The sequence below is a fragment of the Salarias fasciatus genome, chromosome 16, assembly GCF_902148845.1.
Source record: "Salarias fasciatus chromosome 16, fSalaFa1.1, whole genome shotgun sequence".
NCBI lineage: Eukaryota > Metazoa > Chordata > Actinopteri > Blenniiformes > Blenniidae > Salarias > Salarias fasciatus.
Window position 1 is genome coordinate 10,458,523 of NC_043760.1, and position 27,180 is coordinate 10,485,702.

The 27,180-nt window shown below is 44.7% G+C and overlaps 3 protein-coding genes across 4 annotated transcripts; 2 read left to right on the forward strand and 1 right to left on the reverse strand.

Annotated features, from left to right (window-relative positions):
- Positions 1 to 279: 279 nt before the first annotated feature.
- stk17b (serine/threonine kinase 17b (apoptosis-inducing)) lies at positions 280 to 11,459 on the forward strand. The gene is made up of 7 exons (XM_030111892.1): positions 280 to 828; positions 5,157 to 5,369; positions 7,077 to 7,215; positions 7,595 to 7,721; positions 8,000 to 8,048; positions 8,519 to 8,698; positions 9,529 to 11,459. The coding sequence occupies exons 1-7, from the start codon at positions 707 to 709 to the stop codon at positions 9,767 to 9,769; spliced, it is 1,071 nt and encodes a 356-aa protein (XP_029967752.1). The 5' UTR covers positions 280 to 706; the 3' UTR covers positions 9,770 to 11,459.
- Positions 11,460 to 11,528: 69 nt separating this feature from the next.
- Positions 11,529 to 15,301, reverse strand: c16h2orf69 (chromosome 16 C2orf69 homolog). Of its 2 annotated transcripts, none has more exons than XM_030111890.1 (3): positions 14,830 to 15,301; positions 12,870 to 13,085; positions 11,529 to 12,769 (listed from the first exon to the last, which is right to left on the reverse strand). In XM_030111890.1, the coding sequence occupies exons 1-3, from the start codon at positions 15,070 to 15,072 to the stop codon at positions 12,149 to 12,151; spliced, it is 1,080 nt and encodes a 359-aa protein (XP_029967750.1). In that variant the 5' UTR covers positions 15,073 to 15,301; the 3' UTR covers positions 11,529 to 12,148. The 2 variants fall into 2 exon arrangements, with proteins under 2 accessions (XP_029967750.1, XP_029967751.1); XM_030111891.1 differs by having other exon boundaries at positions 12,146 to 12,769; positions 12,847 to 13,085; positions 14,830 to 15,299.
- Positions 15,302 to 18,531: 3,230 nt separating this feature from the next.
- On the forward strand, positions 18,532 to 26,851 carry ftcdnl1 (formiminotransferase cyclodeaminase N-terminal like 1). Its single transcript, XM_030112048.1, has 6 exons — positions 18,532 to 18,861; positions 19,780 to 19,910; positions 21,160 to 21,255; positions 21,584 to 21,739; positions 23,965 to 24,153; positions 25,290 to 26,851. The coding sequence occupies exons 2-6, from the start codon at positions 19,796 to 19,798 to the stop codon at positions 25,724 to 25,726; spliced, it is 993 nt and encodes a 330-aa protein (XP_029967908.1). The 5' UTR covers positions 18,532 to 18,861; positions 19,780 to 19,795; the 3' UTR covers positions 25,727 to 26,851.
- Positions 26,852 to 27,180: the final 329 nt, after the last annotated feature.

Consider the following 27,180-nt stretch of genomic DNA (forward strand, 5'->3'; position numbering starts at 1 on the left):
GTTTCCGGTTGCTCTGAACATAAACCAGCTGAACAAGGGCACTTTTTCCTCTAAAATCTTCTCTGTGTGTTTTGCTGCAAGATCAAATACTTTTTTATTTCCCCAGTTTTAGATATACAAATCTACATATAAGTTATTGTCTCGTCGTCTCTCCAGAAGTAAAGAGTTAAAAAAGAGTTTTGAAAAAAAATAATAAACCTCGTGTTGTGCCCCCTCCCTCTGGACGCGCTCCGCTTTTCAAACCGGCGTCAGTGCGCGTGCGCAGTGACGTCACGAGGACGCGAGAGTCAGACGGATGTGAAAATGACGGAGAGTTCTGCTGTCAGACACTCAGCTCGCTCTTAAACGGCCGCCGCGGCTCTCCGCTCCACTTTCTCTCGAAAAACAGTCGTTAGTTAGTTTGGCTGTAGAGTAACGTTCATATGAGCTCAGGAAACCCGCTGGAATTCACTTTTAAGCGGACCGCATCGCCGTCAAGCTAAAGTTAGCGTCCGTCGAGCTAACCGGAGAAGCAGCGGAGTGAGTTACCCGGCGGCAGGGAGACCCGGCCCGGCTGACTCTACCATGTAACCGCCGCCGAGGCTCCAGGCACCGACAATAGCTAGCCTCATAGGTTAGGTTCACCGTCTGTTCGTGTTACTCCGCACTCTATCCGCCATCCAGGCGGGTTAACCGGCACCAGGAGCGGCGAGGAAGGAGAGAAAAGATGTCCCGGAGGCGGCTCGACAGCCGCGGCGGACTGTCCGCCGGGCTGCTCGGGGAGATCCAGACTCCGATCAGCACGGAGCCCCTGGAGAGCCTGTACGACATGAGCGGAGAGCTGGGGAGGTGAGAGCACCGGAGACCTGCTACTGTGTGCTGCAAACTGATCAAAACATTGGTTTACTGTCACCTCAGATAAGCTTTAATCTATCTAAACGGCTGTAATTGATACGAGCTGAAGGGATCGGTGTGCCCTCTGTAGCAGAGTTCAGAGCTTTTTAATAAAGGATAGATGAACCAGAATGCTTCATATTTATATTTCCCCTCTTAAATTGACTTCATCTAAGTGTGCTTTGTTTCGGTAAATAGTCGAAGATAGATTGAACACATTTTTTCTACGTTCATTCAGCCATAAATGTATAAAGATGATAAAGTAGACCTTTTGAATGTTATCAGACATTACGTAAACAGCAATATTTGTTGTCTGTCAACACGGCAGTGTCTGATAAGTCTGCTGGTATTAGGATAGACGAGGCCTGATACATGGGGAGACTCTAAAGCCCCTGAGCTGAGATTATCTATCAGTGCTTTAGAGACATGTTTTTTTTTTTTTTTAATCTGGATATTAGTCATGCGTGCAACAAAGTTGTTTACCATTGCCATAGTATTGTGATTTAGGGTGACTACACCTAAGTAGATGGTGTTAATGGGTTTAGAATACCATGGTCTTTCTGAAGTGTGATCAGTAGCACTTTTCACATTTCATTTGAAATGTTATTTTGAATTTTTGTAGATCATAATTACACAGTGCATGTAACAAGCATTATCAGTCTTTTGTGGTATTTCTATTGTGTATATCTCATTATGTGAGATACCAGAGACTATGCCATTTTTACATACTGCTACATTTAGAGCAATGTCATCTATATTCCTGAACTCCTAATTTCTCGTATTCTGTGTGGATCAGTGTGTTTACATGTATACAATCTAAACACTGACAGTTAACCTCTTGTCACATCTGAACAACAGAAACATTTAAGAGGGTTTGCTTTTTTCTGCCCCAGACAAATGTGTCCTTTATTCATCCATTCATAATGCCACACTGTAAGCTTCATTCAATTCCCTTTTTGTCTTGTAATGTGTAAAGTCATGTGTGTATTTGCTTGACGGAGTGGCTCAGATAAAGTTATTCTCTGTAATTGAACTCTGGACTGTAAGCTTCAGCCGACCTGAGTGTGCCACAGTGGACCTTTGTCAAGTGTTTGGCACCGTGTACGAGCCATGGTAACCGCCGCGGGTGGATGATTATATGTGGGAAAATCTTGAGGTGTGTTTGAAGTAATGTGTCATCCAGAAAGCACACTGTGTCACTCTGCAGGAGGAAGGAAACCAGCGCATGTGGAAAGCACACTTCAGAAAGCAGAAATGGCACAAGCCACTTCTGTGAATCTATTTATCTCAGGCTTTTCAAAACAAGAAGTTTTGACATGCTTAAAAACAGGAGTAACAGCTTTATGATTATGTTTTTGTACTTCTGCTTAGAAATCATGAACGTAACCTGTCACAGTCTTACTGGTTTGTCAAAGTGGAGCCATTGGTTGGTCATAATTAATCTATTAAATTGAAGATACATGTGTGAACATGTTCCACCACAGCACAAAATGAAATGACTATTCTGTAAGAGGAGGAAAGTTTTGGTGCTGAGAAAATGAGCACCTGTCATTCAGCCCTGCTCAGCTTAATGCTTGCAGTGCGTTCACCTTATGTCAAATAGACCTTATTAAAACTCTAAAAAGATCACAGAAAGAATTAAGAAGTAGGGATAAAATGTGAATGTGCCTGTCGGTCAGTAGGACATCATGGTTAATCTATGAAAAATGAGTAATTGTAAATTTTAGTTGTGGTTTAAGATCTATGGCCTCATCAGTGAAGGATGTGATGTGAGCCTTTGTGCTTCCAAATAACAGCAATCTTTCTTTTGCCCCGATGTTACACTTTTTGTTTCCTCCAGCAGTGTCTCAGAAGCACCTCAGCTTGTTGATTTTATGGTTTTGGAGCATTTTTCCTTGATTTTTGTCCGTCTGATGTGTGCCCTGTGGCGACCAGATATGAATTAATCAAGTGAAACACAATCTGTTGGTTTCATTCAATATGACCATGTCCGTGATGCCTTTTATGTGAAGTCTTTCTATTTGGCACGATTTTCTCTGAGCAACTTGGCGTAGTTTTAAGAAATAATAGTCACTCCAAGTGAAGAGATGGATATGTTTTCAATGTTGGTGATGAATCACTGCAGTGCACCGCAGCTCAGTGTGACTGAGTCCTATTTCAATGACTGTGTTGTATTTGGAACTGCATGAATGAAATTGAATTGAATTGAATTCAAATGTCAAACTAGGTCGGAGAAGTGCTTTTCAATTCATTGTTATTCTTGTCGGTCTCCTTGCACATGTGCAGAAAAGGTAACCTTGGTGTGCAGGTGGTAGTTCTGCATGTTTGAGAAAGCTTTCTGTTCCCTGTTCAGACGGAGGTGGAAGTGGTTTTGAAAAAGTACTGTTGTTGTTATGTAAATGTCATGAAAATGTAGTGGCTTTAATTTGAAAAAAAAAAAAATAAAAATGCAAGGGCCTCAGAGGTGAGCTCGGAGTTCTCTTTACGTGAGATCTGATTGGCTAATTGTATAGAAATGTGATTGTACTTAAGTCTTTTGTGATATGTACATTTCACATATTGATGTTGTGATAAAAATGCATTTTCAATATATCGTCCAGACATTGTGCAAGTTTAAATGACTGTTGTCACAGTCTTGATACTAAATATAGCCTGAGATCATCTTGAGATGGCATCAGAAATTTCACAGTTACATCTCACATTGTGACTGCGGCCATGATCGACGGCTCCTTGCAACAATATTAAGTCAGACTGACACTGGTTTTCCACCTGAGTCTCATGAAAGCAAAACACCGGACCATGTTCATATTCTCCGTGCACTTTTGTACTGAGATTTTAGTTTGTGTCGTTTATTCTCCTTCCAACGACACTACAACATGACGACGATCAGAGAGATTATCTTCACATTAGCTGTTCTGAATTATTACCTGATACATGTCAAATCGTGAAGCTGACAGTTTGTAGGTTGGTTTCAGCTTTACAGCAACCTGTCTTCATCTCCACCATCGGGTAAACTGGATATTGGATCTGTGTTCTCCAGCTGAATGAGTCACATTACAGTGATCTATCTCTGTATTCAATGTCGGAAACGAAGTACGTGGTAGTGTGACGCCATGGCGTTTGCTTTGTGTCATCTGTGAGGGAGCAGTCAGAGGAAGAGAGTTGGAGATGTGTGTTTTATAACTGCAGGTGTGTGTGCATGAGTCAGTCATATGATTGAAGCGGTGAAACTCTGTATCCTCCGCTTGTTGATGGTAATCTGAATCTGCCTCTGCCTCTGTGACAGTGAGGAGCAGGCTCAAAGTGGAGCTCTAACCTCTCCTCGTGTGATCATGATGCAGTCTGGTTCTGTTAGCATACCAAACAAAGACACAGAGGAGGGACCCTTAAATTGAAAGATTTAAAGATTCTTATTCAAGCTAGGGATGATTAGTCTGAGGTTTGGGAACAGGAACCGTATCACAATGTTTCCTTAAATGTTTCGGTGATGCAGAGAAACACTCAAAATCAATATCTTCCGCATCTCCAGGTAACTATGAAGGAAGTTTGACAGAAACTCATACAATCAAAGAAAAAAAGCTATCTCCAATGCTTTAACTGCCATGTTGTGAGAGAGTGATGCTTTCCACTGCTCCACCATATCATACCTGTAATCTGCAGGGTGACTGTATTCCTAACCTGTTATGTGATTGTCACGCTAGTTTTTGGTTTCTGTAGTTTCAAAATATCGCTGTTTACATTTCCTGTTACCTTAAAGGGAGTGATTATGAAATGTTCATGAGAATCAGCCTCTCCCAGCATTATTGTTTGATAAATATAGGAACCTGCATGGTGTGTGTGTGTCTGCTCGGCTCAGCACCATTGTTGTTTTTTTTTTAGGAGTATGTAGCCTTCACTTCTATTGCTCCTGGCTTCTTGTAAAGCTGTTATTTTTGGATTATTTTATTTAATGTTTCCTTTAGTTGTTGTCCTTGCAGCGCCTCGGGGGGGAAGTTTTAATTACGTAAGGCACCAGCTAAATGCTGAAAAGTCCTTCTTGTGAGGGGGCGTGGGTCCAGCCTCCGAGAATAATTTTAGATAAAATGTTTGTTTTGTGCGCTGCTGGCCTTGGTGTTCAGATCCAGCTCAGAAGATAAGCTTCAACCAAGGACTCTGCTGGAAGTCACATGTTGTGTGTATATACTGCAGGTGACAACAGACAGCTTGTACATGTTGTTCAGACGCACTGGATGAAAAGCAAGTGTGTGCGAGTGTGTTGTATCTAAGTTGTGTGTCCCTCACAGGGGAAAGTTCGCCGTGGTCAAGCGATGCGTGGAGAAAGCCACGGGGAAGGTGTTCGCAGCCAAGTTCCTCCGAAAGAGGAGGAGAGGCCGGGACTGCCGGGCGGAGGTCATCCACGAGATGGCCGTGCTGGAAACCGCCCGCAACAACGCCCGAGTGGTCAACCTGCACGCCGCCTACGAGACGGACCACGACATCGTCTTACTGCTGGAATTGTGAGCGCACTTTGGGATTTCTCTTCCATACACACAGAGTATGAGCCTGTCAGTGCATGAGGACAAAGTCCTGTTAGTCCGGTCTGAAGGAGCTGTGCTACATTAACAGCCTTTTGATACAGCTCATTCTTCACAACAGGTTTATCAGGATCTGTTCAAATGCCTCAGTCCGGCATCAAACTGCAGCTCCATGCGACCTTGGAGCTGACCTAGGCACCTGTACACGGGAATTAAATTATTATAGAAAAAAATTTAAATCCAGACAAAGAAATACAACTGTAAGCAGAAGCTGTGGTTAAACTAAATGCAGCAACTTTCAAACCACACCTCTTCAGTCTTTGTAAAGGAGGATTCATTTTGTCTTCTGAACTTGTGACGCCTCAGGAAAGCTTGTTTTTTTTCTGAAATCACCCAACATAGTTAATGGAGTTTAAAAAAAAAAAAATGAAATTTTGAGCTGCTGAGATTGTCTGCTGATTCTTCACTTTTAGTCTCCAGGCACACCTTCACACTCGGATCAAAACTAGAAATAACTGGGAATGCTGACTGGAAATGAGTCTGCACAATGAGATACCAATTATGAAAATGATCACCCACAGAGAGTGGCTATTAGTGGGGCTGAGCCAGAAGTTTCTGGGACAGTCGGCAGGTGGGTCGTTCAGCTGATCCAAGATATTCTAACTGCCCAGTGTGAAGAGATCCCCGTCGAGGAAGCCGTTTGCCCCTGATTCAGTATGATTTTAAACTTCAGAAATATCTGCACATCTCTCTACATATGGTGGAGGTGAGCTGCTTGTCCAAAACAATGAATTCTTTCATGTTTTTATCCACGTTGCTTTTGTTTCCTCATCACAGCAGCATTTTCACCTGTAGCTGCTGTAGTGAAGCCACCAGCCACCATGCTAAAACCATTCTGACTCCAGCGCCTCCTGAACCCGATAAGAAAACATGTCGCTGTGCTGCTGATGCTGCCGTAGATTGCTGTAGCTCACTGGTTTCTGTCATGCCATAAACAGTGCTCAGTTTACAGAAGTAAAAACAATCAGCTGATCTCATCAGATCAGTTTGCTGATTGCTGACCTATTTTAAAAAAAAATGACGATCAGCCTCAATCTCATCATCTGATCAGGACGTCAGCCGATACTGGACTTGCTGAAGTTGAATAGTTAGATTTTCGCCTGTAAAATGTTGCTTTTGGTGCTATATTAATTAAAAAAATTGACTTGAACTCATGACCAGTAATTTTTAACATCTCCACCATCTGTACACACTGAGCACGTGTATTTTCTAAATTAGAAAATTTCTGAAGAAAGCTCATCTGAATTTGTCTTCCACAGACTTTTAAAAGATTTTGGAGAAACTTCACTTTGTTCCAGAAAGAACTTTGCTGACTCAGGAGAACTCGGAGAGCTCTAAAAAGACTGAAAGAAACCTCAGATTAGAAGGTTTGGAGAGCATCAGTCAGATCAGAGAGCATCCCCATGCCTGACACAGATTCAGACTTCCTGCTGTGTGTTTGGCTCGCTGTGACTCAGCGGGAACGGATGATGTGTTGCCAGAGTGTGTGGGATCACGCCATTGACCCTCTGACTGTGGGTTGGCCACCAAAACCCCGGAACCATGCTGCACCCTGTCATTTCAGCGGGTGACCGCTTCACCAGATATTTCCTGGCTCTGTGTGACTGTGCCGTTTCCTCTTTCCCCCAGCGCGGCGGGCGGAGAGATATTCGACCTCTGCGCGTGTGACGAGCTGCTGCCGGAGGCTCAGATCACCCGCCTGATCAGACAAACGCTGGAGGGAGTCCACCTCCTCCACCAGAGCAACCTGGTGCACCTCGACCTTAAGGTCGGCTCACTGTTCTCACAAACTCAACTTCACCCTCAAGTAGTTTCAGTTCCGCTTTGTGAAGGGTGGCTGTTCTTCAAAAGATATTACTTCTCTTTTTTGTGGCACAGCTGGAGCCTGAATGAAGCTCCGATGCAAAACCAGAAAAGTGAAGGTCAAAAGAGGAGCTTTTGACTCTGTTCAGCACATTGCCATGAACTTTACATGAACGCGTGTTTCGACATCAGTGCTAATCAGTGTTAGAGGTACAGTGTGTGATTAGAGTAAACAAAACAAATGAGCTGCTCTGTAAGTAAAGAGTGGCGCAATAACAGAAGAGACGGACGATCGGTCTGTGGCTCTGGTCTGACCCCACGGCGGTCTCTCCTCTTCCTCTCAGCCTCAGAACATCCTGCTGACCAGCCCGTGTCCTCCTGGAGACATTAAGATCGTAGACTTTGGCCTGGCGCGCCGGCTGGGAGCTGTCGGAGAGCTCCGGGAGATCCTCGGCACGCCTGAGTATGTCGGTAAGGCGAAGCATGAATCACTCTCATTAGACACTCCGCTGTTAGTGGGACGTGACATTTGACACTCGCTGAGAAAATTCCTGCTGCAGTCAGATTATCCTCCACAGCGCACCACACGTGTGTGCGACACACACCCCAGTCTGTCACCTGGCTTCAGTTAATAGGAAAAACACTCAGAGACACACCTGGAACACGTGACTGAGCAGTGAAATAAAAGCCTCATGAATCACCCAAGTGATGCAATGACTTGACTTTTCTCTTCCTGTTTTCTCATTCAGCTCCAGAGATCCTCAACTACGAGCCCATCACGACGGCCACGGACCTGTGGTGAGTCCCTCCAACAACACACACTGAACCAGCCGGGAGTCATCCGGCTCACCGTTCTGGTTTACAGTCTCATTCGGTCCTCCTGAAGCTGTCTCTTGTCAACACAACCATCTCCACATTTATAACACACATACACACACTCCTGCGATATTGCGTTTTTTTTTTGTTTTTTTTTTTTTTAATAAAACTGTACAAGAATGATAAAAAGAGAAATTCCAGTCAGCGGTGAATAATGTTGTGTGTGATTAAGTGTGAAGCGAGAGCGTCTCCCACGAGGCCGAGCCGAGTGTTTTTAAAGAGCAGACATAACAAACAAAGCCTGCAGACACATGCCTGCTGGTTCAGACAATGTGGCTCATTTAGAAACACCCACAGGGAAATCAGTGTGCAGCGCCTCGCTGGACCGAGCCTCGCAGCTTATTTTGGACTAATTCTCTCCCCCCCCCCCTCCACCCCATGTGTCCCCTCAGGAGCGTGGGGGTCATTGCTTACATGCTGGTGACGGGCGAGTCTCCGTTTGCCGGGGATGACAAGCAGGAGACGTACCTGAACGTGTCTCAGGTCAACGTGGACTACAGCCGGGAGGCCTTCTCCAGAGTGTCCGAGCTGGCCGTGGACTTCATCCGGAAGCTGCTGGTCAAAGCCCCTGAGTGAGTGCGGGGGGGGAGGCTTCTTTTAGCCAGAATGGAGGCGGGTGAGGTTTAACTTTAGAGGCAGTTCCACAACTCAGTCCTGATTCCATCAAGATTTTGATAATAAGCACAAAGATACCGTTAAAGTGACGTGTTAAAACTGTCAGGAGGTTTGATCAGCTGATGTTTTTGTCTTTTGCAGCCAGTTTTTGTCTTCTTTACACTTCTAAATTCACATTATGCAGAAAATGTAGTTAACAGCTGTTTTTCTTTGTTTTGAAGACATCAACCAACTTTTGAGTCTAATGAATGAAAACCAATTGCACGTGTTCATCCAGTTCAGATCAGTTGATTCAGAAGCGACCATGGGATTGGGACTTTTGAAACAAAGAAGCTAATTGTTTGACAGTTATTGCTTCTTTAATGTGAAGATTTGTGCAATTTTATTACTGATGAAAACAAAAGTCTTGATCTTCCTCTGCTGATGTCTGCATTCTGTAGGAATATTTACTGAAGTTAGCATGCTAAGCTGCTAGCGCTGCTCTGTCCTCGCTTGTAAATCCAGAGTCCAGTCTATTGTTGGTCTAGTCAGATTAAACCCACCAGAGACCTGAGTCACTGGTAAATATTAACTGAAAAACAAACTAACCCAACTTTCTTATCAGTGTGTAACATTCAGTAATGTCCTCCTAACCTTCCAAAGAGTTGTGCAAACTGACGAGTTCAGGCTGCACTACCTCTGTCTGCCACAGGGCGGTGTGGTGAGTCGCTGTACTGACTATAAATGAGTCAGACAGCACCTGTTTGTCGGCTGTGTCGGATCTTCACGTGAGACTCTTTGTCCACAGAGACCGTCCGAGTGCCGCGGAGTGTCTGAGCCACCCCTGGCTGTGGCAGCAGCAGTTCTGCCTGAGCCCCGAGCCCGCCGCCGCCACCCGCCCCGTCCGAGAGAGGAGCTGCGGCGCCAAGTGGGCGGCCCCACCCGAAGACCTGGAGGACAAGGAGAACTTCCTGGAGTCTCCACACTCCCACGCCAAGAGGTTTCGCTTCGACGAGGACGCGCCGGCCGCGGGCGAGGGGGACTTCTGAGGCAGCGCGCCGCTTCCTCGGTTTTTAAAGTCTTTTACGCCTCCAGGAAAGCGGCTGTTTGCCGCCCCACTAACCCATCAGCACTCAAACCAAAGATAACCAGCTGGATGTGGACAGGCTGTACAGCTCCTCTCCGCTAACGCAATGTGTTTAACCTCAAGTATTGAATTCCTCTCACCGTGGAGAGTTCTGCAGGAACAGGGACTCCGTGTGCTGCAGGCTAGTTTCAGGGCTTTTTAGGGAACTCTATGCAACACTGGTGCTTTTTGCTCGTTTGCTTCAGGCTCGAGGCGGGAGGCGAGCGCTCGGCTCTCCTCTGAACACCAGCACTGCCAGCAGGCCGGCGTCAGGAAGACACACCAGCACAGTGCATTCCTCTGAGGTTTCCTCCGGGTGTTTGAAGCTCAGGGTTTAGTTAAAGCTCCCCAGTGCCCCGCCCCCCTCCCCATGAAAACCCTCTCACTGTGGACAACATGCAGTGTTCACTGTACCATAATTTGACACCAGCCTCCCTGTCTTCAGGGCCGGTGCTGCTCTCGTTTTAAAAAGCTCAGAAGCTTTGTCCTCTTCCAGCTGCAGTCGGAGGGTTTAAAGCAGCTCAGGGTTTCACAAGAAGCACTTTCAATACGGAACACAAACACCCCTCCATCACTGAAAGACAACGGCAGAAATCACTGGTGTTTCTTCTGCTGAGGGCCAAAATAAAGAGATTTACTAAGCTAATTTTCTATTTTCAGATATTTTAAGATTCCAGATTTTCTCAGTAGTATCTTTTTTTATTATTTGTTTTTCCACTTCTAATCATTCTTCTGATCCTGACCTGTTCATCCTCGGAGGCAGCAGACGTGGTGCTGCGGGTCGGTTCATCTCTCTTTTTCTTTCCGAGTCTTGTTTAAAGTATACAAACATTCCTCTTCCTCGGCCGCTGCAGCTTCCTCTTCCTCTCAGCACTTAATAAAGCGAGGAGCTGCTTCTGAAGCCTCGTTCTTGTTGTTCTCATACCTGGTGTTATTATTATTCCTCTTATTTATGTGCTGGACGTAGACGTTAATGTTTTACTGTAAATAAGGTGTCTTATGAAGAAGTGGAGACGGTGGTGTTATTTAAAGCAACAGGATGCTCTTGCAGTGGGAGATCAGAGGTGGAGTTTGTGAAGGTGAGGTCAGCGTTGAAGGGATCAGAGACGTAGAGTTGTTGAAGGATTTTCGGAGCGGTTTGATGAGGGTGAAGAGAAAGTGATGAAGAATGACGTTTGAGAAAGAGTCCAGGTGCTATTCTCTCCCGTGTTTAGGAAAAGTGAAGCCGAAGCACACGACGCTCACTCATCTTGAAAACTGGAACCATTCAGTTCAGTGTGCGTGTGTGTTTGAGTGTGTGTGTGTGTGTTGTAGCCGGACTGGTTCTGCCTGGTGATGTCAGTCGTGTCGCTCCGTGTCGGCCTCCTTTGTCCCGCTGTGGCTTGAAGACGAGTTGTTGTAGCGAGCAGCCGTTGTGCCGCTCGTCACTGGAGGAGCAGACCGACTCTTCTGTGTGACTTTTTATACCCCCCCCTTTTTTTTTTTTAATATATGAGCATTCTGATTGCATTGAAATGACTAAAAAAGATGATGTGTATTGTGATCAGCTGCAGGCTAATATGTAGTCATCACAAAGCAGACTGAAAAAGCTCATTAAAGATCGTAGAAAATAAGTGACTGTGTGTTTTTCTTCTCACTGCTGCCCCTTGCTCCCCCCCCTTTCACCCAGAAACCACCGCTCAGGACAGCAGCCGTTTATTTCAGCACGTGGAGGTTCAGAAAGCGAGCGGGAAGCATGGAGGAATGACTCAGAAGTTACATTCAGCAGAGTGCAAAGATGCAGTTTAAGCTCACACAGTAAACATGTCAACGAAACAACAGGTTACCATGGCAACGTGAGCAGGGACGGGCTCATATACAGATATAAGTAATGCAGATGAACGTCTGTCAGTCATTCTACAAACCTGATGGGTCAAGCAGCAATTCAGCGCTTCGGAGACAAACTGGAATTTAGTGGGACAAAAAGTGCGTTTTATGATTTTTAAGTTCTTAGCGATGAACCTCAAAAAATATGATTGGAAAGTTAAATTTAGTTACTTCTGCACTCAGATACAGTTAAGATCGTGTCTTTTAGATTTGAGTATTTTTTTACTTGTGTGAAAATCTAGATTCACTGTTTAGATTTACCTGTTAGTTCATCATCACAAGCTGCTAGAGGTCAAAGTTCATCAATATATGACCTCCAGCTAAATGATACTTTAAAAGTACAATATGTTTCAGAGTTTAACTCTTTAAATAATCATCTTGATGGATCGGACTTCAACTGACGAGGTTTGAATTCTCACATTCATCATGTCGACTTTCAGCAGTAAACAAACTTAAAGTCCCGCAGCGTCTCGTCGGTTTCTGCTCTGCTGCGGCGGTCCGCCTCGGGAATGAAGCGTCTCCCTCTGATGAGGTCTGAAACATTCACATGTCTGCGAGGAGGAGGAGGTGGAGGAGGAGGAATGCGGCGGCTCAGAACTCCTGCAGGACCCTGAAGTGGTTCTGGATGGAGGCGGGCTCGTCCTGGAAGTGCAGCTTCCTGCTGGGACACGCCCCCAGCTCCTCCAGGCTCTGGATGAAGTGGGCGTACTCGCGGCCCACCCAGGCCCTCATGGGGTCGCACACCTCGTAGGGGGTGACGTGGGCGTGGACCGACACCCCGCTGGCCGCCAGCTCCTTCAGCACCTGCGCGTCCGTCACCCAGGTCTCGCTGCCCCCCGGGTGACCCCCGTCCAGCCAGAACATGTCCGAGATCCGCTCCGCGAAGGGCGCCATGCGGGGGTCGGAGCGGGCGCCGGCCAGCTCGTAGGCCATCTGGTTCAGGACCACGCAGCCTTTGCTGAAGCCCACCAGGACCAGGGAGAAGTCCGGCGGCACGGCGTGCGGGCCGGGGGGGCGGGGCAGGTGGGCTCGCTGCATGGCGTGGATCAGCAGCGCTCTGTGGACACAAACGGCAGAAGTCAGGCCCCGTCCGAGGCGCGGCGCCGGACCGTGACGCTGACGAGCCGCCCTGACCTGAGGTGGTGGAACGCCCCCACCTGCTCCGAGTAGCCGCTGTGCTCCGGCGCCCCGAACACGTTGCTCTCCACGAAGTTGTGGTAGCAGCTGAACTTGTGCAGGTACATGCGGGACGCCCGGACCACCCACACGTGGCTGCGGGGGAAGCGGCGGCCCAGCAGGAGGGCCACTTCCTCCAGGCTCCAGGACAGCCAGCGGGAGCCTTCGGCCTGCAGCGACATCTCCTCCTGGAAGTTCTGCAGAGCGGAGAGGAGGGAGAGCCGATCAGACGGACGCTTCGCTCACGTTCATGGAGCTGCAGACGGAAACACCGCTTCCATTTCCAGGGTAATGTCACAGGAAAGACGCAGAAAGTACCAGGAGATCTAATTTATTGAACTGAAACTAGTTTCAGTGGCACTTTAACAACAGAGGAGCAGTAAAATCTCCTGGGAGCGTAAAACGTCTTAAACAGCTGATTGGCAGACGAGGCTGTTAAATTAGTCCTGACCTCTGACCTGGAGATTATCAGGCACGTTTTCACGTGACGTGTCAACAACGCGGAGATCCCCGTCAGACTGTTTTTTTGGGTGGAGTTTGCATGTTCTTCCTGGTATTTTGCAGTCTCCCTTTCCTTCAACAGTCTAGGTTTAACAAGCACCTGGAAATGACTGTTGAACATGGAATCAAACATATTATGGATGTTTTTGTGTCGCAGCGTTTGTTTGTCTGCAGGCTTCAGGGTGATTTTCTATATGAAAGGAAATCAGACATCAGATCAGTGAACACGCATTCAAACTGTGTTTTGAGGTCCTCGTCCTCCTTTTGCACTAAAACAGGGAAACGTGGTACAAGCTGTGCGGCATGGAGTGAACCGAGTCTGACCTGTTTTACAGGTTCAAGGCATCACGGTGCGACGGAAACACTGGAGCCGTTTCTCAGAAAACACAGAAAGCAGCAGGAGATCAATGACGTTACACAAAGAAAAGCTGCAGAAGCAGAGAAGCTGCTTCTCCAAATTTAGATCTTTAGATCTGCAAGTCAGCTGACTTCTGGGGAAAAAAAACAACCCAAAAACAGCCCCACGTTTTAAATCTCAGAGCAAACACCATATGACTGCGATCTGTGTTAATTCTTGGAATCTGTGTAAAATTATTAATTTTAAAGGTTCACAGCCACAATCAGTTATCTCCTTATTAGAGGAACAATACATCAACAGTTCAAAATCAACAAATAAATCAAACTGAACCTTTAAAACAGAACAAAATATTCAACAAAATGAATCAGCATCATGTAATCAAACTGCCATTTAAAGAGATAAACTCACCTGACTATTCAAAATTTAATAGATTTGATCAGAGCTGAAGTCAATCAATATATTTCAACCAAATTAGCAGAAAAATATTAATTTGGACTATTTCTATAACAGCTTATATCACCGAAGCCTTTACAGGGAAATTTCTATGGCTCTATAGAGTGTTGTGAAATGTGCTAATTTAGACTACTACTTAAAAATTAAATCAGTTTCAAGTGAATTTCCTATAAACATATTAAATATGCATTTTTTAGGATAAATCAACTTCAATAATGTAAAGACGCTATTTGTGATTTTATTTTAATATCATACTGAACCATATTATGAAGTAAAAGTATTTGCAAGTAATATGTACCCTACCAACTACAAAGAAAAGGGGAAAAATAACCATTCTTTGTGTGATTATGAGATATTACTATCAGTTATCAGTACCTGGCTGAAATTACATCCATCTTAATTTACAGCATAAGCTTTTAATGGCATTTCCAGATTTATATTGATTTTAAAAAGTCAGTTTGGAAGGGAAGAGGAGGAATAAAAATGTTATCACGTGTAAATTATTTTCCATAATGATTTATTTAACGAGTATAAAATGTGGCTGAATTACTAGCTAACTGTCAGTAATGATGGCTCGAGGCTCCGCAGAAACCGAAGTCTTCCAGGTGAGTGACCCCGCCCCCTCTCACCTGGATGTCCCCGTGGAAGAACACCACATGCTGGTTGCCCTCCTCCTTCTCCCCGCTGTGAGGCCGCAGGAGCAGCAGGTCGTTCACCCGGTTCGGGCCGTGTCCCGGAACCGCCAGCAGCTTCTGCAGCCCCCCGCCGAGCGCATCCCGGCCGGCCGCGGCGTGCAGTCCGAGGGGCTCCGGGGGGGACGTCATGGCTCCGGCTGCGGGGGTTAGCGTGACACCGCTGTTAGCCGTTAGCATCACGGAGCGTCTGGGGCTAACGCCACAGCCAGGCCCGAGGAAGCCTCACGAAGTGGACTGAAAACACGCATCGCGACCCGCCTCACAGTCTGGCCCGTTATAAATACGCAGAATTTGGAACAGTTTGAGGTCCTCTTTTGTCCACGAAGAGGCGCTGTTCATCAGAAACACCCCGAACACTGCAGACACCCCGACGGGGGGGAAAAAAAATAAAACGCTACTGCGCATGTCCGTCTCCAAAGACTACATTAATGACAAGAGGTTTCACTCCCGCGCTTTTCCGTTGTCAACTTAATCAAAGAGTACATTAGTAGCAAGAGGATTCCTTCATGTGTTTTTCCGTTCTCGACTTAATCAAAGACGAAATAAGTGACAAGAGCGTTCACTCCGATGTTCTTGCCGTTGGTGACTTAATCAAAGAGTACATCGATGAAAAGAGCATTCACTCCCATGTTTTTCGATTTGCGACTTAGTAGACGCAAGCGTCAAGACCATGCATATGTACAAATAGACTAGACATTTTAGAAGTATGGATTACATGCAGGTAGACATACTGTTACGTCTTCATCAAAGTTCAGTAATAAAATTTAAAAAAACTTGATTCGCTCAGAGATCAAAGGTTTGATTTTTTTATTACATATTTTATTTGTTATTTGCTAAATTTGGAGCAATCCGAGTACCAGGGTTGCAAATTCATGTTAACTCTTTCTCAGAGATAGAAACTAGCTGTAACTATTGACGACAAATCTACTTAAGCAAATTATTAAAAAAAAAACATTTGTTAAAACATTTGTTAATCCCCATTTTGTTATATCAAACTCAGCTGACATCTAATCACAGAAAAAAATCAGGGGGTACTCTTTTTATCAGGGCACCTAGAGCAAGATATTCAAGCAAAGCTACTGATGATGTTCTTCTATGTTAGGTGACCAGGTTTGCCTGAATGTTGTGGGATACAGATTTTTTGTGTCATAATATTTTATTTACTTTTAAAGGTGCATTAAGGAGTTTTACAACCTTAAAAATACTTATTTTCCACCATAAATATGTTACACATTTTTAATGATGTGTACAATGTGTCCTGACATATTCATTACATGTACCTGTAACAGCGCTATATTGTCACTTGAAAGTTGCAGTGCCGGTCCGGCACCAGCATTTTTTTGGGGAGAATTTGAAAGGAATGACGTAATGCGCGCTCCGGCTGGTTAGGTTTCATTTTGTCTGCCATTACTCCGCCAGATGCTTAGTGAGCAACAACTGAGCAGGATCTTCCAGAAAGTAAGAAAAGACTGGCTTCTAGCACTGCCACAGCTCCACACAGACTCCACCAGGTAAAAGAAACTTAAATTTTACTTGAGCGGTTCTAAACGAGCGAAGACAGAGTCCCCCTCTTCCATGCACGGGAGCCACAGGGACGAGTTTTTCACTAAGCTGCTTTACGCCCAAGGCCTGCAGGGGGCGCTGTTTTGCATAAAACGTGCAAACTCCTTAAGGCACCTTTAAATTCAATTTACATATTATGTTGATCAAAACAAATGTTTCCACAATTATAATATACACGTATACAAGTGAAAAGAAATTGTAAATGCAGTTTAATTGTTTCATGTGAGATTCAATTTGGTAATCAAGGTAGGTGGGAGAAGAGAAATGGCATTTTAGGCAATTTATTCCTGAAATATTTGGTATTTTTAAAAGATATTTTAAATCAACTTTTTCTCAATTTTTTTTTTCAATTTAGTGTTAGGAGTATACAAGTACAGTATAATAAAAAAACTGCATGTTTTTTTTTTATTTATATATTTTCTACATGGTTTAAATGTGCTCCACCTCTGAAATGATCCCTATACATCCTGAGAATGAATGCGGTCATATAGATATGATTCAATCGACCAATCTTTTACCAATGTAAGAAGATTTAGCAAATATAAATCTAATCATTTTTCAATTATTCTGCACTTAGTTTAATCGACTTAAAGAACACTTCTTTTGTGTATTTATATTCACCAACAATGCATATTTATTCACTAATGCCACTAAATTTTGTTTTAAAACACTTGTTCAAGTTGTGATGAATGTCACATTAGATCCCTAATTAAATCAAAGATCATGTTCTTCAGTTTTGCATGTGATAACTACAGAGATCTTTTAACTTCATAAAATGCAGTGCTGCTTTATATATTCAGAGATGTTTCCAAAATCCAGCTCCTCTTACGTTGCTATCCTTCTGTATGCCATACCTGGCACCATGTCACGGATATGATGGGGCGGGGCTTCAACAGAGCTGCCTGCTGATTGGTCCGTGACAACCGCTACTGTTCAGGAAGTCCGCCATCTTTAAAAAGTTTGGCGGCAGAAAACACTCCGTCAGTCACTGAAAATCTTCCAGAAAGTCTACCGAATACGGGTCTACGCAGGAGGAGCAGCTGCTACTCTCCATCACTGCAGAGATTCAATGGGATCTAAACAGAGCAGTTAGAAATGGGGGGAAAAAAACTTAGCATCGTCTCGGAGGGCTGGTCTCCCTGGGCTTCAGACCCTCAGTCAGCGCCGTGCAAAAGCAAGAAACCGCGGAGAGATTACAGAAAAATAAAGGATCACAACAGTGGGATCCTGGGGAAGAAGTTATGGACAGAATTTCAGAATATAGACCTATGAGTCAAGACAGAGGAGGCCGAGACAGTCCCAGACCCTTCTCGAGGAGGCGGTCTGGACAGCGCCGATGCAGGGCTCCAATCTGTAAAACTGAACTGTACAACCATCAGTGCTGCAATGCAATTACCCACAAGTGAAATCTGTGCTTGTTGTCTTAAATGTGTGTCCACGCAGGACGCTAGCTGGTTAGCATTAGCACGTGGCTAAGCTAGTTGGCTTTACTCCCAGCTGGACATCATATTCCTCTGTAGCATTATCGGTGTTGTCTGAATGTGTGGTTTGTGTAACATTTCTGCAGGAGGACGTGTGTCGCTCCTCGGCCTGGAGTCCACCTCCTCCTCTGGGCCCAGTGATGTTGACGGGAGGTCCAGCACCGTCAGCATCCACGCCATCTCACCCAAATATCCACATCTTCATTCAGCATCTATACCGGTATTCTATCAAATAAAAGCACGTATATACATTCACCATTGCTACTCCAACTGGATACTCACATGAATATCTACCAAACGGATGCCGAGTAATGCTGTTTCTGCAGCTCCAGTTCGCTCTGGCAGACTGTGGAGGTTTATACTGAATCATTCGTGGTGTCACAGTGAACACAAACTGCTGAAGCAACAAAAACTGCTGGAGAAACGACAACAGATAACAGCGAATCTGTTACAGAAGTGCAGAGCAGTCGGTTACATCTTTTACGAAGCCGACGTTCGGCTGGCTGGTCGGAGTGAACCATCTCGCTCTCCCTGAGTCATTTTTCATCTTTGACTGTCGTGTTGCTGATGGACGTGGAGGCGCTCACGTGAACTCACCGCAGCTGTTTGTGCAGAAATCTCTCACTTTGACTTGTTTTTCTTCTTCTTCTCTACATGAGCGGTGCCCATGCCAGAGCCCAGAGCTGCCGCGTTAAGAGAAGAGAACCAATCCACAGAGCTGTTCGCTCCGCTCACGTGCTGTCTGAGCAGCATGCCACAGATAAGGACAGAGCAACAGCAGGCAGGACTTTGCTCCTGATCTTCACCTGCACACCGAGTAACAGCAGCAGAATACGGTTCAACACCTCATCCAGGCTGAGCTGCACCACTTTATAGACTGTTGAAGTCCTGCACGTGTGGATCTGAGGAGTCCTGTTGACAGGTAACGTGGGCCGTAAAGAGCTGCTCTCGGTCTGGTTTTATTGGTGATCACATGATTGTTATAGAAAGTAATAAATAGAGTTGGTGATACAGCAAAGTTCAATGAAGTTCATTCCCTCCCGTTGCCTGCAAGTAGCCTTTTAATGTAATCTTGCATGTTTTGGAGATGACACTTATGCCCACGTGGTGGCAGTAGTGAGTCACAGCTCATCAAAGCTTTGTCTGTAAATTTAGTTATCATGGTGAGCCAGTAGTGCATGCAGTTTTTTTCATCTTTTGATGAATACTTAGTTTTGTTGCCTAAGGCAGATATTCTTAGCTTTGTGTTTGTACAAAAAATGTCCTTGTACCTTCAAAGGTTCAACACCTAATATTGTTCAATGAAAATTTATATTACCAAAAACATTTATCTAGACAACACCAAGCCTCTCAGCTCATTTTGTGATATGTTGCTAAGTTTAGCTAGATGGGCCTCACTCTTTAGTCTTGCAATACCAGTTTCCACCACACTGCTGTGCCTTGAGTCTCTCAGAGTAGCATCATGGACACAGTGATGCTGAAGCTCTCAGCTGCTACACTAAGCTGCAGCCATTCAATCAGGATTTTGGTTACACATAAGAAAATGGTGAAGTGAAGCTCAGTCTGACACAGTCATCCAACACTGCCCCCTGATGTTTAACAGTGGAATAACCCGACGCAGGACGCTCACTGAAATGTCAGGAAATTTGAACCTGGTCTGGTCGTGTAACTCAAGGATGTTTCAACACTTCAGAGTCAATAGATGAACACCTCTGGGTGTCACTGTTACATAGTAACAGTATTGCACTCATAAAAAATATCTTTTTCTAATTTAATATTTCTCTGAATTATAGTTCTCTGTCCTAGATTAGACACTCTGAATTCTCTTAATCTCTCCCAGAATACCTTTCAGGACTATGGCTTCCAGCTCTGTGGGCAGACGGCTGGCGGCGTGTCTCCTCAACGTCTCCGAGGCTCGCCGGAAGGACCTGGTGGAGACGGTGGCCAAGGCGGCGCTATACGACCCCGAGGGCAAGTTCAGTCAGCTTCAGCTTCCTCACACCTCACACAGCTGCAACCATCAACATCAGTCTGCGATCAAAATACAGAAAACATTCAAAGTAAAAACCCAACCCAAGGACTTTCTGCTGTGCATCCAAATTAAAAAATAAACAACCATTTTTGCTATTTTGTTCAATGTATAACTTCAGAGTTTTACATATTTCATGTTGCAAAACGCATCAATGTTCAGACAGTAACACTTTTGTTGTAATCAATAGAAAAAATGGATCAAAGCTTTCTTTTTACAATATCTAGTCAGAATTTTTAAGATTTTTTTTTCTTTTTTTTCAGAGATACTGAGCAGCCACAGTCTGCCTGCTCAGTATCTCCTCTCAGATCTTGTCGTTCTCCTCAGTGTCTTCTCTCTCTTTTTGTTTTATTAGGCATGCACATGCACTCCAGCATGACTGTTTGGTTCAGGGATGTCAAACTCGTTTTACTCAGAGTTCAGGGGCCTCATACAGCCAGATTTCACTTTAGAGGTCCAGACTGGTAAAATGGTTCCATAATACCCTTCAGAGCATGGCTTTGGGGCTCGTTTGCTCACAGCGAGGTTTCCAGCTTTAACGCCAATATCTCAGCTCGGGTCTCAGAGTTGTGGTCTGCCCACTACTCTCAAGAACTCTGTTCAGTTCAACGGCTGCCAGATATTTTCAGAGCGGAAAGCCCCAGATTGCCAGAGTTTTCAGGGATTTGTACAGATTTTTAAAGAAGCACTGAACCTACCAAAAGAAAGAGTCGACTCCTCGTTCATCAGGTAAAAAAGATTGTTTCTACCTTTTTCCACCATTTAGTTATCAGCAGTAGAACAGAAGTTGGTTTTACTAACAAAACTGCACTAAACAAAATGGAGAAAACCAGCTTTTTGTAAAAAGCAACATTTTGAGTAGAAAAATGGCTTTGATGCTGATATTTTTTTACTTTGCAGACATCTGAACAGTGCTTTCCTTCTGTAAAAGAAGAAAAACACTGAGAGAGGCATTTTGACAGAAAAATAATTATTTATCTCCATGACCAAAATGTGTTGAAATTATGAGCCTATGGTATTAAAATACACAAGACTAATTTTTATGTAAATTTGAAGATAGTCTGGAATCTTTGTGTTTTCCTGTGGCTTCAGTTTCGATGTCCTGATTGCTGCAGCTCGCTGCCTCTGCTCTCGCTCGCTCGTGCAGCTTGTAATGAGACATTTCTGTTGTTTTGTGTGATTATTGAGCAGGTGTCCGACGCGAGGGCACCGCCGTGCTGAACATCTTTAACGACCACGACTACAACCGCTCCGTCATCACCATCGTGGCCAGCATCGACTCCCTGGGTGAGTGAGCCGATGCCACAATGAGATTGTAATGTCTTCAGATCCCTCCGGGGACAGAGCGAGCTGCTCGCTGAACTGCTGCTTCAGCGGGGATTCGGTCCCTGCTCTCCAATCCTCTCCAAGTCAAAAAATCCTTTAATAAGCTTTGTCAGGGATTTAAACACAAAAAAGCATCAGAGAAGCAGAGAGAGCGGTAAAAAGTTGATCTTCTTGAAGGCTTGTACAAAACACAAGCCTGACAATGAGGGGGAGAAAAGGCGGTGGAGGTTCACACTCCTGTGTGTGTGTGTGTGTGGCTGCACGTTGACGGTGGTGTGTTGTGTCTCAGGGGAGGCCGTCCTGTCCGCCTGCGAGAAGGCGTGCGCGCTGATCGACATGAGCGCGCACACCGGGGTCCACCCCTGCATGGGCGCCGTGGACCTGGTGCCCATCTACCCCCTGGGCGAAGAGGTGGGAGCAGACCGCTGTGCTCAAGAGGCCCTGGGTGAGGGATTGCAACCGCTTCCGACTACAAGATGTTCAGAAGAGCGTCTGTGAGCTTTTTAGCACAGCGTTCTTCAATGGAAGCTCTGCTGTCAGCTGAGAACGGGAAGCTGAGGCTCTAAAACCAGACAATAGAACATCTGATCAGCCTCCATTTCTGCTGCTGCGTTCAGAATAAGGTGTAAAAACAGTGAAACCTCCAGTGATCCATCCGTCCATCAGTGGTTCAGGCTGCTGCAGTAGCTGTGTGGAGGAGATTCTCTTTCTGCCATGTGGTTGAGGCTCTGTGACGGAGAGCTAATCCTCTCATAGTGTAGAGAGAGGAGCTAATCTATAGCATCACCCAGTGCTTTCATTCTGGAGGAAGTTTTTATGATTATTAGAGTGGACATGTCCTGCAGGGTTTGGCTCCCATGAAATGTTTTGGCAAACCAGGCAGTGAGGGGGAGGGGGAGGGGGAGGGGGGGGGGGGGGGGGGGGGGGGGTGGCGCCATCCCACTCAGATGTAGGTCAAATTAAAGCAATGTAAATCTCACTGTAGACGCTTGAACTGAGAAACCAACAGCTGTTATTATACCTGCTGAGATGCTCTTCAAAACTTCAAGACGGTTCTGATGGGAATCCAGTGAGGAAGACCTGTTTCCAGGAGATGAAGGTGACAGGCACATTCTGGATTTCCTCTCTGAAAACGTATTTATACCCAGATAATGTTTTTACTCTCATTCCAATTTCACATTCCGTCTTTGCTTTTGGTCTTCCTGAACACAGCATGACTGGATCATATAGATTTACTCTCAGGGTCTGATTCACTGAGATCCTACATATAAAGCGTGCTGAATCGCTCAGTCACGCGCGACATTGTGGCTTCCACTTTATGTGCGTTTAGTGGATGATTTACTAAGAATAACAGCGTGAGTGACATCGAGCACAAACATGAGTATTCTACTGAGGTTTACATGAGAACAAACACCATTCTTTCTGCCTTCATCTTGGTGTGATTAATGGAGTGCTGTGGAGTTGAGATGGATTGGAGACGTTGAGGAGAGACGGTGGATCTATGAGGCAGAGGGAAGGTAGCGATGGAGCCACAGAAGATGCATGTCGTGAAGGAGGACATGAGCATGGTTGTAACAGCAGATGAGCCTCCTGATAGACTGAAGAAGTTTTAATGTGACTGAATCGCCCACTGTTGTTAAATTTTGAGCCTATGTGGAGCTTCCAGGTCAAACCAGAGGTTTGAAGCTGCAATATACATTGCAAATTAATCGCGGTCAGAAGTGAACTGTCAGGAATTTATGATAAAGCCAGGTCCTAACCACCTGCATCTGATCTGAAACTGCTGAGCTCTTGCTTTCCTCCTGCACCTTTTAATTTGTAACTTAAGCATGAAAATAAATTAGAAATATTGATTTATAACTAATTCTTTCTGACATAGAAAAGGTCCAATCAGATTGTGAAAGAATTAAGAAAAACCGTGGTGTTTTTGTATCCTGTAGCATCCAATAACACAATGAATATGTCAATTTTAAATGTAATAAAATGGTGAAAAACTACATTAATTAATGAGTATGAACATTATGCACGTACTTTGCTGAGAAAGCTGCTCAACAGTCATTTATTTCTAATCAGTGCTGTCATGTTTATGTACTGTTGCATGACTGCAGCTATAACATTTAATTAGGCAATATTATCAAATATTAGCTTATTCATCAATCAGTGGCCCCAAATATGTCATTGCCCATTATTGGATGATTGTTCAATCAATATGTGGTGTTGCTTTTCATTTGTGTCTTCTGCTCTGCTCTCTGCCTGTTTTTTTTCCTGCGTAGCTGCAATAAAATGAAGATCCAGTGTGTTTGCAGAAACTGAGAACAGGAGCATGAAACATGACTCAAAATAGCATTTTCCCTCAGCTGCAGATGATGTGTGTTTGTGTCTGTGCGTGACGTCCTCTTGCTTGTCGTGCTGTTGATGACTTTCACAGTTTACCAGCTGACTTAGCCTCTGTGCGCCGGACTGATAATGAGCAGTAAGCGAGCATGTGGCGCTCGCTGCGCTAATCTGTGTGATTGCAGATCGGTAATTGGCAGGCTCACTAACGAGAGCCGTATGTGTGTGTGTGTGCGCGCATATAATAAGCACTCCATGTGTCTGTATAATCTCACTACTAGACGTCCCTTCAGGTGTGTGTGGGACTGAGACCGTGTGCTTGTGTGTCCGGCTCAGCCGTGGCCCGGGGGCTCACGGAGCGGGTCCGGGGCTCCAGCGCCTTCCTGTTCGGCTGGGCGGACTCCCCGCTGCAGAGGGGGCTGGCTCAGAGGAGGAGGGAGATGGGCTGGTTCAGGAAGAGGCCGGAGCTGCAGGACATCAGGTCGGACGTGGGGCCGCAGCCACAGAGGAGGTTTGGCCTCACAGGTGAGCGAGGACCGCAGACCACCCTGATCGTATTCAGCTTTGCCACAGAGCTGCGACCATTTCCAGCTAGCAATAACACGAAAATCTAATGAAACACACAAAAATAGCAATGGATTTGCCTCAACATTAAAGTATTGTTTGAAGTCATGAAGCGCTACGAAGATGTCGGGGAATTTGCTGATTAAATTAAACTAAACTAAAGCAGAAACATCGATAAGTGCTTAAACCTTTCAAAAATATAAACAAAATCTATAAAGCAAATCTACGAACACTACTGTCGTGCCTGTCCAGTCTCGGTTAAATATGAAAGATTCAGGCCCCATTCACACATTTCGAATGGAAAACGCATTGTTTTGGTATTTTGGCATTTTTGTTTCAGCAAAGTTTTGCACTTGGACGCCAACATTTTGGAAACCATGTCCATTTACACGGAAATGGCAGAAACGCTGAAAACAACGTAGTTGTGGGGGCTGTTGAAACTACACACACAATGATGTTTAGGATGATGAAATAAGCTACAGTGGAAAACCATAAGTGTAAAACCTTGTTCATGCTTGATATCCTCACAATAATACATGTGCGGTTCAAAACATTCGTCTTCTTTTATGCTTCCGTTCGTCCAGTGCGTTACAGTGAGTATTTGTCCTTCATGTCACTAGAGAGCGCTGCTGCAAATCAAGATACTGAATGCCATAATTAGGAGATCGCACTGATGTTGATATTAAAGGTATAATGGACGATTTTCTCGAAAAAGTCGAAGCCAAACGTCTGTAACTCGCTTTTTGAAAACGCGCATGCGCCAGACCATCCTACCTGCTCTGCTGCTCCTACGAGGGCGCTTGACGGCATGACGCAAGCATTTCTTCAGTGTGATTGACATGTCGGAGGACCAATAGTTGACGCTATCATCACGCCATTCATTGGCTAAAACATCCTCCATTATACCTTTGAAGAAGAAAATATTGGAGGTGGCGGTGATCACACTGTTAGCCACGAGAACCTAAATGAAGTAACCCTAGTGGCAGTAGTTGTAGTAACATTTCCTCGAGTGAAATCACCGGTTTGCCGTTTGTGTGGTTTGGCGACATTTATCTCTGTTGATCTGGTTCCATTTACCTTTGTGTGGTTTCCTGCAGGTGTCGGGGCTAGCCCGTACGTCATGAACTGCAACGTCACAATCGACACCCAGGACCTCGCCATGGGCCGTGGCATCGCCGCAGCCATCAGGGAGTCGACCCCAGGGGGCTTGCCTGGCGTGCAGGTGCTGGCTTTACCACACGAGGGCGCTGTTGAAATCGCGTGTAACGTAGAAAGTGTGAAGGGCGCGGCACCCAGCAACCTGACCGCGTTGACGCCGTGGCCGTCTTTCACCATTGGGGGTCAGCCGTACTGCCACGCTCCATCCGCCCTCATCACGGCGAGGGTCGCCGAGCTGGCGGGGAAGCACGGCGTCGGCACCAAGGGAACTGCCCTGGTGGGCTTCACCCCACACGAGTGCCGGGGTTTAGCAGAGTTAGCAATATCTCAGGGAATTGCTGAGTACTGGAAAGAGCAGCACAGGATCAGGATGTGAAAATAAACTCTGACCATGCTAATCCTACCCTGCTGCTTTTAGCTATCAAAATTAGCTATCATAGCTTCACTTGACCTCAAATTCTGGTGCTACAAAAATACAGTGAGTCCAGACCACTCGAACTTCATATTTTTGGTTTTGCTTTTCCACGGTAGTTTTAAGTGTCTCACTTACAAACGATAGCTGGGGCTAGCAACTTTGTTAGCGGTGTTCAGTTAGAGATTTTCAAAAATCTTTGTGATATGTTCAATGTAATTCAGCTATAAGCTTTATTTACATTTACATTTACATTTAATATAATGCAAAGCTAAAAAGTGTTGAAGTTAGAGTGAACAATTAAGCAGAAATGCTTATGATAACATTCACGTGTTTTGTAATTTCCTCCATAATTTATTCAGATAATTCAGTTCAGGCTTTTAACAGTTGTGTAAACTTTAGGTTATTTGCTCTACTAATATTTAGAGCTCTACCCTTTTGTTTTACTTAAGTTTTCAGTTTTAGTTTTGATTTCAATTTGTCAGTTTAGTATGGTTAGTTTAAGTCTTTATTTGTTTAAAAGTTGTTGGTTTACCACCGGTGAGTGGACCTAGTATCGAGACCTAGTATCATCACCAGACTCAAACTGGTTGACATTTATAATCCCAGCTTTAAACCTTTTGGTGTTATTGTCTTATTGGTATTGATCCTATCTTGCAAGTGGATATTTTTATCAAAAATCAAACATCGCAAAAGGTTTTTTTAAGGGGGGGTCAGAAAATCTGTGCTATGCTAGCTTCAGTTTTGAAAAGAAACACAAATGTCAGATGGGCATTTTATAACTAATTTCTTCTGATTTTGGAAACTCCCAATTCTTCCTACAACTACAGAATTCATGTGGTGGAATAAGCTTGTTAAAAAGACGTTAAATGAGGTATATCTTTATAATGGTATATAAAGAAGGTTTACTATTATCTGTTCAGTTTTCCTGAAACGTCATTAGTGTATATTGTTCAATTAATGAAAGAATGAAGGCGGGGACGCCTTTCCCACAGAGAAATAAGTAGAGGGTAAACCTAATTTTTTTCCTTTTTTTTAATTAGTGCTTTTACAATTTAGATCCTGATGTTTTTTCAAATGTGTTTTACCAAGTAATAACAAAATATAAAATACATTTTTTAATCAAATGCTTTTCTTGGTATTCTTTTAAAGAATTTAGTTATTTCCATGTCCTCACAAGCTGCACAAACACATGTTAAGTGTTTTTCTGTGCTCCTCATGAAAAGAGAGTACAAAATGAATCCATCCGAGCAGCATATGGTGGTCCGAAGCAGAACGTGAGACGGCATTTTTCTTGTGTCTGTGTGTCATTTCCTGTTTGGAGTCAACGGGGCCACTTGTGTTTACTGATGAGTCTCCCGCTGATGAGCCTTTCCCATCGTTTTCCACCGTCGGTCTGCGCCAGTCGCCATCTGTGT